Source organism: Sebastes umbrosus, chromosome 4 (genome assembly GCF_015220745.1).
Source record: "Sebastes umbrosus isolate fSebUmb1 chromosome 4, fSebUmb1.pri, whole genome shotgun sequence".
Taxonomy (NCBI): domain Eukaryota; kingdom Metazoa; phylum Chordata; class Actinopteri; order Perciformes; family Sebastidae; genus Sebastes; species Sebastes umbrosus.
Genome location: NC_051272.1, coordinates 21,276,474 through 21,292,289, shown reverse-complemented (window position 1 = coordinate 21,292,289; position 15,816 = coordinate 21,276,474). Strand labels below are relative to the sequence as shown.

At 41.2% G+C, this 15,816-nt stretch overlaps 2 protein-coding genes and 1 long non-coding RNA gene across 3 annotated transcripts in view; 2 read left to right on the top strand and 1 right to left on the bottom strand.

Annotated features, from left to right (window-relative positions):
* The window catches only part of LOC119486615 (cyclin-dependent kinase 17-like), a 41,556-nt gene extending 40,182 nt beyond the window's left edge, over positions 1-1,374 (top strand). Inside the window, exon 17 of the mRNA XM_037766860.1 lies at positions 112-1,374. Within this exon, the coding sequence (XP_037622788.1) occupies positions 112-149 (38 nt within the window). The 3' untranslated portion in view covers positions 150-1,374. The remainder of the gene's footprint in view (positions 1-111) is intronic.
* An 81-nt stretch (positions 1,375-1,455) lies between these two features.
* Positions 1,456-15,334, bottom strand: LOC119486616 (ETS domain-containing protein Elk-3-like). Its single transcript, XM_037766861.1, has 5 exons — positions 14,939-15,334; positions 7,447-7,655; positions 6,261-7,049; positions 3,042-3,164; positions 1,456-2,204 (listed from the first exon to the last, which is right to left on the bottom strand). Exons 2-5 carry the CDS (start codon positions 7,651-7,653, stop codon positions 2,106-2,108), a joined length of 1,218 nt encoding a protein of 405 aa, XP_037622789.1. The 5' UTR covers positions 7,654-7,655; positions 14,939-15,334; the 3' UTR covers positions 1,456-2,105.
* Positions 12,650-13,207, top strand: LOC119486617. The gene is made up of 3 exons (XR_005206565.1): positions 12,650-12,688; positions 12,879-12,958; positions 13,033-13,207. It is a non-coding gene; the product is annotated as an uncharacterized LOC119486617 (long non-coding RNA).
* Positions 15,335-15,816: the final 482 nt, after the last annotated feature.

Sequence of the window (15,816 nt, the reverse complement as noted above, 5' to 3'; positions counted from 1 at the left end):
CCAATTAGCATTGTAACAACAGAGAAATAATCCACCAAACACAAGTTTCCAAACTTTGTTTTTCCAGTTTATATAAACAAAGATTAATGCTCTTTCGTTGTCTCCCCTCAGGCAACGGAAAGAGCAGAAGACAAAGCATGCTGTTTTAGATTCTCTGGACTGTCATTTTTTTATTTGGGAAGAATCTGCTACCTGTGCAGTCTTGCCGATGGATCAGTAACCCGAGATGGATGTTGGCGTGGAGCATCATCATCATCACTCCCCCCCAAGATACTTGGGAAACTTGTCCACAGTGCGACTGACCCCATTTCCAGGTCTGGCCTGAACCTGGCCCAAAAGAGACATTTATATACTGTACATCTATATTTATTGAGAAGAGAATTTGCTGCTAAATCCAACTACTGTCTAGAATTCTAACTGGCTCAGTCACTTTAATGAGTACATGCAATGTGTATAGATTGTTAATTTCTCTTTTTTTGAAGTGGTATTTTAAGTGATTCTTTTTGTCATTATTTACATTTTCATACATAAGAAACCACCTCAAAGCTCCTCAGTATGTGTGGGTATGTAATGCACACAGACAAGCAGAGGGATGTTTCTGTAGCAACTCAAAAGGTTTTGATTTATCTGTCGGACGGTGCTGTTCTCTGCTGCACAAATCATTTGTGACCGTTTACTCAAAAGGTTTTTGAGGCCAGCTTTGATATAACTGATAATTTTGTCCCAACTGGAGGCTAATATGAGAGTAGTGCTGCCAACCTCCTGTGCAAAAAAAACACATTCTTGTCAGATGCTGGCATATCATTCCAGGGTGCTGCGGTCCCTGTCGTGACCAATGAACAAATGCAGGAGGAAAAAGGCAACGTAGAATTAATAACAAGGGCATTACAGGATTAGTTACGCTTCCTAAATTCTTCTGGAAACCTAAATATTTAACTCAATCTGACACTTCATCTCCTCCAGTCTGTTGCAAAGAGGAGATGCAAAGTGAATCCCGTGTGTTGGAATCTGCTGCCTCTGTGCATGACAGATGTGTTCTCCTCTCTGCCATTCCCATCTCCATCTCCATCAACTGTAAAAATGTATCCCTGTTTTCTGGATTGCTTCCATCATTGTTGCATGCCTGCTCTGTTGTATGAGGAAGCACACAGCCACTGAACTCCTAATTCAGGGAGCACTAGCTATAGTCCTGCCCCTAGTGAATACGATACTGAGTCAAAGTCTATTTAACAGTGTTACAAAAGATGTTTTGTATGATATTCTTTAACTTTATTTGTTGATATTTGTTATTGGTGTGGGATTTCGTTGCAGATGCCCTCCCATATTTGTTTTTTTTCCAGAGTAAAGAAAATTAAATCTAAAGTTTAAACGGAAGTCACCTTAACTGGTTGTTTTTTTTCCTCTTGCACAGACACTTCAGCTACTTTAAGATGTGTAATTCAAGGCACTGCGCTCAAGCATTCAATGCTTTATTTATTGAAAATGACAAGACATTTTTTTCACAATACAAAATTATACAGAATACAAACTGTATACCAAGTCCAGTATAAAAAAAGAACATGTTACAAAGGTTTTTTTCATTGATTTGAAATCTCGTCTTCATTAAAAGATTGTGGAAAAAGAAAAATAGGACAACAAGGCACAGCCGGTACTATCTGAGAAGCATAGTGCATACAACACATACAATACCACACATGAAACAACTAGTTTCACATTGTGATAAACACTTAAGGAAAAAAGGAGATTTTTTTTTTTTTTTACAAGATTAAAACAACCAAGCTCTCTACACAGAATGAGCGGCTGGCTAGCCTTTTGCAGCTAGCTGCACGTCACTACTGTCCATCGTGGACAGGGTCATGTGGAAATGTGCTGTACTTTATCACAAAGAGCCAGACGTCTCACAGACATCGTGGCGTATGGCTTTTACCAAGTGCTTTCAACCACTGGAATCTGAAGCAACTCAAGTGCAAAAAAGTGAGGTCACATACTGTCTCGTAGGACTGAAGCAAAATTTAACAACACGGACAAGAGATCGTTGCTGATGATGACAATGATGGTGAGAACCGAGATGGATGAAGATGGGAGTTCTTTTCACAGACCCTGGATCAGGATCTGTGGGTGGTGGGGGACAGGAGCAGGGATGAGGGTGTTCCTTCCAGGTTTGGCAGCGGCATAGGCATGTGTCCGTTGATGAGGCTGGGGAACTGTGAAGGAAGAGAAAGGGGCTGAGAGTTAGCGAGGAGAGGACGGAGGCTCTATGAAAGCAGCTTTCCGGTAAGGAACTGCAGCATTGTCACTGCTCTGGTTTCCTGTTTTTTTTTAATTCATTGTGTCTCTTCCTTCTCGTCTCTGTGCCCTGCACCTCCACAACAGAAGGAGAAGTCAACATTATTTGTGCACAAAGAATCCGGTACGGTGTGTGCGGTGGGGGTGTGGTGTGTGTTTCACAAATGAGGAGCAGCTCTCAAACCAGTCCACCCTGTTCAGACTAGCTCCCCTGGGCTCAAACAGGAAGTATTCACAGGATTTCCTCTCCCTCTCACAAGCGCTGAAACAGGACACCTCTTCTGGACCTGCTTACTAAGTCGCAACTAGTTTCACAAGTGTCTGCTATTTTTGCAGATCTCAAAAACATATTGTTTTATGTGTGCTTTCTGTAAATACCTGCATGAAAAATGCAAGATCTAGAAGATCAAGAGTGGCACTTGCTTTGCACAAGCACTTAACTTTAAGGACATAACAGAGCATGACCCACATGATGGGTATAAGAAACAAATGATTTCATAAAAGGAGCCCACCTGTTGCAAATATTTGGAAATTCCATCATCTTAATCTCCTGGCATAATGCCGACTCAGCTGATTTTAACAACTGCTGGGAAGTACGGGGATTTTGCAGCAGCGCTAATTTTACCTGTGCAGCTTCACAACTTCCTCCTGGGCTTTCAAACACTACCAGTAAACAATCGTTTTCAGCACACCTTCTGATCTCATCTCATGCTATTTTTGTACCCGATGTGTCTACACCTGTGTGTGCTTCTTACCTGGAAGAGGGAGCTGTGGCCCTGCAGCCGGGCGGGGCTGAGCGGAGCAACGGGGCTCAAACTGCTCCAGAAGTGGATGCCTGACAACAGCGGACTGTGAGCCAGCAGCAAACCAGAGTGAGTCTGTTAGGAGAGGAACACAGAGGGAGGGAAGCTTCGTGTAAATAAGAGAAACCAGTGAAGTAAAATAAAGACACAAGAGACCCACTGGTTAGAGGAGCATTGCTCTGAGGGCTTCGGTAATGCAAAACATGCTGAAATGGTAAATGGACGTGTATCGGCGTTTGGAAAAACAAACTGACGGAGCAGGAAGGAAGTCTGTGGTTTCTCCCCAGAATACAGGGGTGACGTGGGGAGGAGAGGAGGAGGTGGACGGTGGGGGTTGTTGTTCATTGGGGGGGGCGGGGGGGGTGGGGTGGGGGAGGGAGGTGGGGGTCATAAAGCACTTGGAACGCCAACTAGAGAGAAAACATATGAAATCAATTTCTGCCTCTCTCCCCTGGTCTTTTCTCCCCCTCCCCCCTACTTTCCCCTGTGTCACCTCAGAGAAGTGAGCCAGTGTTGCAGAGGGACCCAGCCCTGCTCCCATTATTAATGGAATTATTGGAGCATATGGCATCACTTAGGGCCTCTTCCCCCCCACCCCCCTCTCATAGGTTGGACTTGCAGAAGATTCCTGTAAATTGCTTGTTTGCCTCTGATCTCACTTTTTGTGCCCTCATAAACAGACAGTGTGAGTGTAGTATTAATGGCTTTCTCAACATGTGGACGAACCTCTGATGTGGCAGAGTCATTATTAACTGAAACACATTGTTAAATACCAGTTTATACTTGTAGCAGAGCCTTTGGAGTTTTGTGGTGACAAAGACCAAAACAAACAAATGTCACAGCTGGATTAATTTGGACACTAAACTTGTGGAAGAACACACTAAAGTACCGTAAAACCTGAATCCACTTTACAGCCGTCATGATGTTTAAGACTGAAAAACCAAGAGAGGTAAAAAACAAAAATCATAAAAAAGGTCATAGTATAGCATGTCAAAAAATAAGTCGTATAGTATATAAAAAATAGTCATAGTATAGTATGTCGAAAAAAATCATAGTATAGCATGTCGCATGTCGCAGAAAAGTCCTGGTATAATATGTCGTAAAAAAAAAGTCCTAGTATAGTATGTCGAAAAACGAGTAAAAAAAATCATAATATAGTATGTCGGGGAAAAATCATAGTATGGTTTGTTGAAAAACGAGTAAAAAAAAGGTAATCGTATAGTATGTCAAAAAAAGTCATAGTAAAGCATTTCGAAAAAAAATCATAGTATAGCATGTCGAAAAAAAGTCCTAGTTAATATGTTGAAAAAAAAGTCCTAGTATAGTATGTCGAAAAACGAGTAAAAAAGTCACAGTATAGAATGTCAAAAATAAGTCAGTATAATGTCTAAAAAAAGTCGTAGTATTGTATGTAAAAAAAAATTCATATTACAGTATGTTGAGAAGCGTCAATACAGTTATAGTATAGTACCGAGAGTTAAAGACAAGTCATAGTATAGTATGTTGGAAAAAAAAGTTAAAGACGTCATAGTATAGTATGTAGAACGAGGCAAAAAAAAAGACGGTATAGTATATAAAAAAATAAGTCATAGTATAGTATGTTGAAAAAAGACATAGCATAGTATTTCAAAAAAAGTCATAGTATAGCATGTTGAAAAAACAAAATCATAGTATACTATGTCAAAAAAAGTAAAAAAAAGTCATAGTAGTATGTTGAAAAAAAATCATAGTATAGCATGTTGAAAAATGTCGCAAGTCATAGTATAGTATGTCAAAATAAGTTATGATTAACAATATAGTATGTCGAAAATAAGGTCATAAAAAGAAATAGTATAGTATATAAAAAAAATTACAGTATAGCATGTCAAAAAAAATCAATGGATGTCGAAAAAAAAGTCATAGTATAGTATGCCATGAAAAAAGTATTATATATATACACTGTATATAATATATCAAATCTACATTTGCTTGTGTACTTTAATTTCTCAAACTTTAATTTTAGTACAGACATACTTCTATAAGCCCCGTTATTTGCAGCGCATAAACATTCCGGCAGTATTTAGGCTTTTACCACACAGAGCTGTTTATAGAAATTATTTGGAAAGTTTAATCCCAAACCAAACACAGACAATGACTCATTAAGTTGCATTTGTTCAAAATTATGTAAAATGTCTTTCTGCCATGAAAGTGCCCGTGCACATTTTACACTAAAATCATGCCAAATGTACCTTTTTCATTCCTTTTCTCTGTTTGTTTCTTAAGAGAGTTTTGGCTCAAGTGACTACTTAATAAATACTAAATAAATATAGCAGTAGTCTTTCCACCAACACATGCCAGGCTGTGTCAGATGTCTCTTGCTGCTCTCTGACCACTTTAGGGACACTGACATCATACTCTGGATAAATCCCATCAACTCCCTGTGGCCAGCCAGGCCACCGCACAGACAGGACAGACACAGATAGCATCACAGAATTATTCTCTTTCTTTCTGAGATTTGATTATTATTGGGCTCACTGTGCTTTCGCTGTGGCTGGCACAGAGCGACAAGATCTCCGGTCTACCTTAAATTATTGAGAGCAGAAATAAGATAGCTTGTAAACATGTGTCAAATAGTAGCATTGGGTGAATAAACATGTCTGGACTAGATAGAGATGAAGGTTTTAGAGGGGTCATCATGCTAACATTAATTAACAGTATTTATCCTATTCCAGTATACATTGAGCAAAATGCTGGGGAACACCTTGAATGGGTCACCAGCTCCCTTCAAGGCAGGGTTGACGATGTTATCCAGTATACACTATTTGTTATATTGGTTGAAATCGTCTTTACACTCCGACAGCGATCGATTACTTATGAGCTCTGAAAAAGGACCGGAAAAGAGCCGTCATCTGTAGCCGCTATAATCCTGTAAAGGGGGGATTTAGACGGAGCTCCTTAGGCGATTCTACTTTCAAATTACGCTAGCTTTCAAACATCGTCGACCCTATCTTTGAGTGCTGATAATCATAACTTTGAGTCTCTAAACCACCAGAGTTGTGTCAGAGGAGATCTATTTGAACATGAGCAGAACACACACACACACACGTCACGCACAAAGTGCCATTATCAATCTTGGTTGCGTGGCCCAGAGTTAAAGTTATAGTGATGTATTATTCAGATAAATCATCTCACCTGTGCTGCGAAGAAGGCAGGAGTGAGGGAGCCGGACGGCAGTGCTGGACTGTTGAGGGCGATGGAGCCGATGTCAGTCCCTGCGAGCAGCAGGGACGGGGATGAGATCTCTAGAGCTTTGGGCTTTTTGCTTTTTGGAGGGAGTCCATCTCCTTGGTTACTACTACTACTAGTAGAGCTACTTCTACCACTGCTGCTGCTCCTCTTCTCGGGAGGCTGCAGGGCTCGCTCCCTGTGCCCAGAGGAGAGGTTGAGGGGCTGAGCGCTCTGGTCAGAGTCCTCCTCTTCCTCCTTGGCTGCGGGGCTCCAGCTTCGGCCGGGCCGGAAGGGTTGGGTGTGTGGAGAGGACGGGGAATGGAGTTTGGACAACCTGGGGGAGACATAGGACTCGGGCTTGGCGGAGGGAGGGGAGCTCCTTTCGTTGGCGTTGTTGCCAAAGCGGATGACGGAGCGCGGCTCCTCCTGGCGCTCCCTCAGGGCACGGAGGAGTTCAGGCTGGTTCTGCAGGGAGCTGATGCTGAAGGAGGAGTAGAGACCCGAGCGGAGGTAGTCGTTCCGACACTGCTGCGCCCCCAGGGCTGCCAGGGTCCTCCTCTGGGCCTCCTCTTCGCCTTCCTCTTCTTCTTCCTCCTCTACCTCTACCTCCAGCTCTGAGACCTCTCCTTCCTGAAGGGGAAACCTTCCAGAAGCCAGGCCCATCTCCACCGCCTGAGGGTCCATCTTCAGGATCTCAGGGAAGGACACAAACTTATAGACAAACTTCTGGCCAATCACCTTCTTGATGATGTTCTGTAAAACAGACAAACACCATTACTGAAGAGGAGAACTCTTATAATCAGCAAACTGATAAATCTACAAAGTAATAACATTAGAAATGTTGATTATCACAGGGATGACGACAGCATTTCACTCCAGCGAGGACAAACTGAAACATACTGATACTTTGTGTTAGAGCGCTACATCACAGCCGGATTTCTACTCTGCATTTTTTTGAGAAAGAGGAAGTGGAAGTGACTATCAGGGGAGATTGTGGTTTTAAGAGCAGAACAACAAAGAACTTGTCATGGTACTACGCTCCTTTCACGTGCCTTCACGTCCCATCAGTTGCAAAGCTGCAATGAAATGACTAGTGGGACTATCACACAGAGGCAGCTCCTGCACATTAACCGTAGCCAGTTTAATTCACCTTGTCATAGTAGTAGCGCAGGGCTCTGCTCAGCTTGTCGTAGTTCATGTTGGTCTTGTTCTTGCGTAGCCCCCACAGCTTGGCCACTTCCTCTGACTTCAGGAGCTTGAATTCTCCGTCTGTGGACGTCCAACATATCAGGTGTTTGTGACTTTGGTCCAGCAGCAGCTGCAGCAGGAACTGCCACAGAGTGATCGCACTGTCCATACCTGCAGCAAGACATGATCATCGTGAGTGAAAACATTTGACTCGGATGGAACGGAGCACTCAACATCAAAACCCCCATTGGTCATATTTAAACTCATCATATGATGTGGTATGAGGACATGACATTATGTCATGTATCTATGACATACTATACTATGACATTTTATGAAATACTATGACTTCTTATGAGATACTGTACTATGACTTATTATGCCGTATTTTACGACATACTATACCAGGGATCTCCAACAAGTAGCTCGCTACCCGTTTCTGTGTGGCTCGCTAAAGGTTAAAAAAATATGTACATACATTTGATAACACCTGAACCTGTTCAAATTTTAATCCAATCAAATTCACAGACACCCCACCCCCTTCTCACACATGATATATATACATATTATAACATTTAGACATACTATACTATGACTTCTATGGCATACTGTTATGGCTGGGTATCATTTAAACATTTTTTGATTTTTCAATACATTTATAACAATGACCGTTTTGACATCTTTATGGCATACATCAAAACATATTATCTTTAAGATATGCCTTTATTTAGAAATTCCCATGGCACGTCTATGTCACAATTTCCATCCAAGCGCACCTAAAAAACACTTAAACATGAGAAATGTTGCACCTTATAGTGCAACAGCTCTAAATTTATTCTATTTATTAAAAAGAATAGATTGTTTTTCATTTAAATGTCTGGAAGAGCCTAGAGATAAAAATGTCAAATCAGATTTTAGTTCCTTTTTGTGAGTTGATATAAATGTAACCGATTGTGTTAAATGGACATATGATATATCGATAGCAGGCCCCTGACTTTAATCAAAATCATAACGTGGCAGACTTTGTGATATGAGCAAATATCGTATCGTTGTTCAAAGAATCAATATAATATTGTATCGTGATGAAGCTTGTGATTTACACCCCTGGTGCTTCACTGCATACAGACTTAATTATGTTACTAGCTGAAGAGGAAACAGCCTGTAACATGTGGTGTAAGGAAGAGTAGACCGGTGATGAATAGAACAGTGTGTTTTAAAGAGTGTAGTGTAATGTAGCAGCAGCAGAGAAAAAAAAATATAAGGAGGAACAACAGCTCAAGCCAGAAATATGCTGCGGTTCAACCTGGCCCTCTCTCCACAGGAAGTATGACGGGCCCAGGGTGGGTTATTCCTTTAATAGAGGAATGTGCAGTCTCGAAGCTCCTGTCTGCCTACTAAGAGCTCACATATTAATAGTGTGTGTGTGCGTGTGTGTGTGTGTCTGTGTGTGTGTTCAATTAGTTGAATGACATAATAAATTGGCAAACATTTAGATAATCGGTTAATCGTTAAGTCATATATTAAGCTAAAATGACAAAACTCTGCTGTTTTCCAGCATCTTAAATGTGCGGTTTTGCCGCTTTCTTAGTCCTGTATTGTTTTAAATTGAACATGTTTGAGTTTTGGACTTTTGATCGGACAAAACAAACTATCTGAAGAATCTTTGGAATCTGAGAAACTGTGATGGTCTTTTTAGAGATGGAGAAAATTATATTAATGATGAAAATAATAGTTAGTTGCAGACCTACACCGGAGAGACGCGTATAGATAGGCTCATACTCAAGTACTCTTTTGTTACCAACTGTAATTAGTCCGTAGCACTAAGTAACAGAAACTGTCAAGTACCAAAAGTTGGTATTAAATGCCTGATCAGGTTCGTAATTGATTTGATTCTTTAAACAGATATTTATCATTTTAAATCAGAGTTTTAACAATTTTAGACAAATTTGTATTAATCCAGATTTGTTCTTCAGCTGCTTGTGTGAGCAGTTTGACTTCTATTGTTAAAGCTGCAGCGGGTAGAATTGGAGAAAATATGATTAAAATAAGTAATTTTTTATAAAACACTATATCCTGACAGTAGTGCATGAGACAAGTAATCTGAAAAAAATCATGTGCCTCTGTGTCCTCCGGTGCTCCTAACGGCATCTGCAATATTTCACAGACCGGAGGAAAGCAACCAATCAGAGCCGAGCTGGAACCTCCCGTCTCTGAGCAAATCTATATTCCTCAAAGTCAGGTATCAAAAACAAAAAAGCTGATCAGGTATGGTTTCGGGCACTACACACAGCCCTTAGATGGACCTGACTGAGTCTCATCTTGTATACTTTGCTGTCTTATCTGTGGATGTGAGGAGTGATTAGTGGCTGATGCTAAAAAACGATGATAACAGACCTTTCAACAAACTACGTATCTCCGTCCAGAAAGGAGAGAGGGAGGGCTGAACTCATTTCCGACACAAGCTATCCCCTGAGTTTTCTATCTGCCATGTGAAACTACAAACCTGTCAAAGTCAGGACTTCCTCCTATTCTACTTCCAAGGACAAATGTTGAGGAGAGAGGATCCCACAGCAGGGGAGCATTTCCCCAGTCCTGCCACACTTCCCACTAAAATCCCAAAGGGAGAGGTCAAAAGAAAAAATGGTTGTCCCCTTTCCACAGCTCCACCCTTTAAACCAATCTGAACCCAGACTTCAGCTTGGCTTTAAACACTTTGAAAAGTAAAGCTTGCCAATACAGGGCTGCTGAGCTGACAGGTCTACAATTAGCCCAGTGTGACTTATAAACATTCACCTTTGCAAGATGCTGTAAATAGCATAGAGGGACTTGAAAGTATGGAGCAGCTACTGTAGGTCAGAAATACCTCTAACAGAAATCAGATTTTAAGCATAAAGTACAATTAACCCTGCAGTAGGCAGAATGTTTTTGGCATCATTGGGCAAACATTGCATAATAAGCTTTCAGCATATTGTAATTCAAGTTTTCTGAGAGAAAACTAGACTTCTGCACCTCCTCATGGCTCTGTTTTCAAGTTTTAAATAATCTGGCCCATGACAGGAGACTTTGACCAATCACAGGTCATTTCAGAGAGAGCGTTCCTATTGACTGTTCATTCAACGGAGGCAGCTGTCAATCGCTCGTTAACTCTGATCAAACGGTCAAACTAGGCTTTATCAAATATGAATCAATATTCTGTTGCTGTAATGCCTATTTCTCGCCTCAAAAATTTTCAGAAACATCTTGTAGCGTACTGTTTAGCTGTAAAATGAGAAAGTTTGCTCTGGCTGGTTGGCGGTGCTTGGTATTTCCTCAACTGATCTCAACATAACTGCCGGGACACAAACTTTCTCATTTTACAGCAAAACATTACACTACAAGATGTTTCTGAAAATTTTTGAGGCGAGAAATAAGCATTACAGTAACAGAATATTGATTCATATTTACTCAGCGCTGCCTAGTTTGACTGTTTGATCGGAGTTCGCGAGTGATTGACAGCTGCTCAGAGACAACAGGCTCCAGCTCAGCTCTGATTGGGTGCTTTCCTCCGGTCTGTGAAATCTTGCAGATGCCGTAAGGAGCACCGGAGGACACAGAGGCACATGATTTTTTTTTTCAGATTACCTGTCTCATGCACTACTGTCATGATATAATGACCGTTTTATTGTATTAAAACAAACAAACAAAAAAACAGTTTGTAATCATATTTGCTCCAATTCTACCCACTGCAGAGCTTTAAGTGATAACCTCACCTTATTTGAATATTAGAGTGATATGCCCAGCAACACAGGGATACTATCCCCTACAATGAGGTAGCTGTGATGGTGTAACTCTTTCTAGGAATATTACAGGATCATTGTGGTGGTTTTTGGTCGGGAATCAGGAGCCCTGCTGCGGATGCGTGGACTGAGACGTCTCGCTGTGCGCACAAAGCCATCCAGTGTTGGCTGAACGGAAACTGCTAATGAGATTAGATGGTGTGTGCAGACATTACTTAGCCATGACTAAATCTGCACTCTTCCTGTTCTCAGACGGTGGAAAATTCAACAGGGGCCCAATATTAAAGAGAAGCATCTCTAAACAGTTGCGGTCGTCTTTTGTTTGCGTCTCTCCTACAGATGTATCCAGGACTGGAGTAGCCTTTACGCACAGAGGTCTGGATCACTACTTTACTTACTGTTACGCACAGAGGTCTGGATCACTACTTTACTTACTGTTATTACGCACAGAGGTCTGGATCACTACTTTACTTACTGTTATTACGCACAGAGGTATGGATCACTACTTTACTTACTGTTATTACGCACAGAGGTCTGGATCACTACTTTACTTACTGTTATTAGGCACAGAGGTCTGGATCACTACTTTACTTAATGTTACGCACAGAGGTCTGGATCACTACTTTACTTACTGTTATTACGCACAGAGGTCTGGGTCACTACTTTACTTACTGTTATTACGCACAGAGGTCTGGGTCACTACTTTACTTACTATTACGTACAGAGGTCTGGATCACTACTTTACTTACTGTTATTACGCACAGAGGTCTGGATCACTACTTTACTTACTGTTATTACGAACAGAGGTCTGGATCACTACTTTACTTACTGTTATTACGCACAGAGGTCTGGATCACTACTTTACTTACTGTTACGCACAGAGGTCTGGATCACTACTTTACTTACTGTTATTACGCACAGAGGTCTGGATCACTACTTTACTTACTGTTACGCACAGAGGTCTGGATCACTACTTTACTTACTGTTATTACGCACAGAGGTCTGGGTCACTACTTTACTTACTGTTATTACGCACAGAGGTCTGGGTCACTACTTTACTTACTATTACGTACAGAGGTCTGGATCACTACTTTACTTACTGTTATTACGCACAGAGGTCTGGATCACTACTTTACTGACTATTGCGCACAGAGGTCTGGATCACTACTTTACTTACTGTTATTACGCACAGAGGTCTGGATCACTACTTTACTGACTATTGCGCACAGAGGTCTGAATCCCTACTTTACTTACTGTTATGACGCACAGAGGTCTGAATCCCTACTTTACTTACTGTTATTATGCACAGAGGTCTGGATCACTACTTTACTTACTGTTATGACGCACAGAGGTCTGGATCACTACTTTACTTACTGTTACGCACAGAGGTCTGGATCACTACTTTACTTACTGTTATTACGCACAGAGGTCTGGGTCACTACTTTACTTACTGTTATTACGCACAGAGGTCTGGATCACTACTTTACTTACTATTATGTACAGAGGTCTGGATCACTACTTTACTTACTGTTATTACGCACAGAGGTCTGGATCACTACTTTACTGACTATTGCGCACAGAGGTCTGCATCACTACTTTACTGTTATTACGCACAGAGGTCTGGATCACTACTTTACTTACTGTTATTATGCACAGAGGTCTGGATCACTACTTTACTTACTGTTATTACGCACAGAGGTCTGGATCACTACTTTACTTACTGTTACGCACAGAGGTCTGGATCACTACTTTACTTACTATTACACACAGAGGTCTGGATCACTACTTTACTTACTGTTATTACGCACAGAGGTCTGGATCACTACTTTACTTACTGTTACGTACAGAGGTCTGGATCACTACTTTACTTACTGTTACGCACAGAGGTCTGGATCACTACTTTACTTACTGTTATGCACAGAGGTCTGGATCACTACTTTACTAACTATTATTCTGGATCACTACTTTACTTACTGTTATTACGCACAGAGGTCTGGATCACTACTTTACTTACTGTTATTACGCACAGAGGTCTGGATCACTACTTTACTTACTATTACTCTGGATTACTACTTTACTTTCTGTTATTACGCACAGAGGTCTGGATCACTACTTTACTTACTGTTATTACGTACAGAGGTCTTGATCACTACTTTACTTACTGTTATTACGCACAGAGGTCTGGATCACTACTTTACTTGCTGTTGTTACACACAGAGGTCTTGATCACTACTTTATTTAATGTTATTACGCACAGAGGTCTGGATCACTACTTTACTTACTATTACTCTGGATCACTACTTTACTTACTGTTATTACACACAGAGGTCTGGATCACTACTTTACTTACTGTTACGCACAGAGGTCTGGATCACTACTTTACTTACTATTACTCTGGATCACTACTTTACTTACTGTTATTACGCACAGAGGTCTGGATCACTACTTTACTTACTATTACTCTGGATCACTACTTTACTTACTGTTATTACACACAGAGGTCTGGATCACTACTTTACTTATTGTTATTACGCACAGAGGTCTGGATCACTACTTTACTTACTGTTACTCTGGATCACTACTTTACTTATTGTTATTACGCACAGAGGTCTGGATCACTACTTTACTTATTGTTATTACGCACAGAGGTCTGGATCACTACTTTACTTACTGTTACGCACAGAGGTCTGGATCACTACTTTACTTACTATTACTCTGGATCACTACTTTACTTACTGTTATTACGCACAGAGGTCTGGATCACTACTTTACTTACTATTACTCTGGATCACTACTTTACTTACTGTTATTACACACAGAGGTCTGGATCACTACTTTACTTACTGTTACGCACAGAGGTCTGGATCACTACTTTACTTACTATTACTCTGGATCACTACTTTACTTACTGTTATTACGCACAGAGGTCTGGATCACTACTTTACTTACTATTACTCTGGATCACTACTTTACTTACTGTTATTACACACAGAGGTCTGGATCACTACTTTACTTACTGTTATTACGCACAGAGGTCTGGATCACTACTTTACTTATTGTTATTACGCACAGAGGTCTGGATCACTACTTTACTTACTGTTACTCTGGATCACTACTTTACTTATTGTTATTACGCACAGAGGTCTGGATCACTACTTTACTTACTGTTATTACACACAGAGGTCTGGATCACTACTTTACTTACTGTTATTACGAACAGAGGTCTGGATCACTACTTTACTTATTGTTATTACGAACAGAGGTCTGGATCACTACTTTACTTACTGTTATTACGAACAGAGGTCTGGATCACTACTTTACTTATTGTTATTACGAACAGAGGTCTGGATCACTACTTTACTTACTGTTATTACGAACAGAGGTCTGGATCACTACTTTACTTATTGTTATTACGAACAGAGGTCTGGATCACTATTCTGCCCCACTGACTCATTTTTCAAGATGTTGCTCGGACCGGAAGACGACACAATTATGTCCGCATCTAAACCTTGCTTTGCTTTAAACTTAACAAATACACTCAATCCGAAGAGTTTAACACATGGAGAAAACTTTACTTTAAGATAATCCATGTGAATACAGTCGCTATAGTGCTAATCATGCATTATATTATATATTTCGCTCTACAAGCCAACAAAAGCAAGATTATGTTTACGTTACCTGCGATCTGTGGCTCGGTGTTTTCCCTCTGTAACTTTACGGTGAAGCTTGTGTGATTCCTTGTTTTTCCATGCTTTACTTCTGGTCTACACAGTTGTGCTGGACTGAAATAGGATCCTGGGCTTTTTCTTTCTCTGAGCAGGAAGTTGGAGCAGGCAGACACAGAGCCGGCTGACTTCCTCTCCCCGACGATTCCCCAGGCAGTTTGGCGTCTGTGTAAACACACTTTTCCTCCCCTCCTCTTCTCCTCTCTCCTCTCTCCTCTGCCTGCTGACGGCCAGCAGCAGCAGCAGTAGGCCTACTCACTCACTCTGTGTCGGAACACATGGTGATACACGAACTCCTACAGCCCAGAAACACTGACATCATCGGTCCGCAGGCTGCTGCTGGGTGTGAGGCGTTCAGGCGCGCCTCGTTAGTTCAAACACTCAACAAGTCATGTGATTAGTCAATAGTGGGAAAGTATTCATATCTTTCATGAATGTAAATTTGCGAGAGTTAAACCTTACTTATTATATGTTATTAACTTATTTGCTGTCCTTCGTCGACCTCTGTTTGTCAGTTCTACTGGTCTGTGATTGACATAACATTTTTTCTCATTTCACAGCTAAACAGTTCACTAGAAGATGTTTCTGAAAACATCTGAAGTGAGAAATAGGCATTACAGTAACAGCTGTAGCAGGAAAAGCGGGTCGGTGCCGGGGCTGAAGCAGGAAGAGAAACGTTATCGCCTCCCGACTGCGCCCGCAGGGAGACACCGGAACCCGGTCGGAGACGATAACGTTTCTCGCTGCAGAGCCCCGTCACTTCACAAGACACGGGAAACCTCTGTTGGTCTGGAGGAGCTGCAGCATTTATTTCTGCACAAACGTCCACTG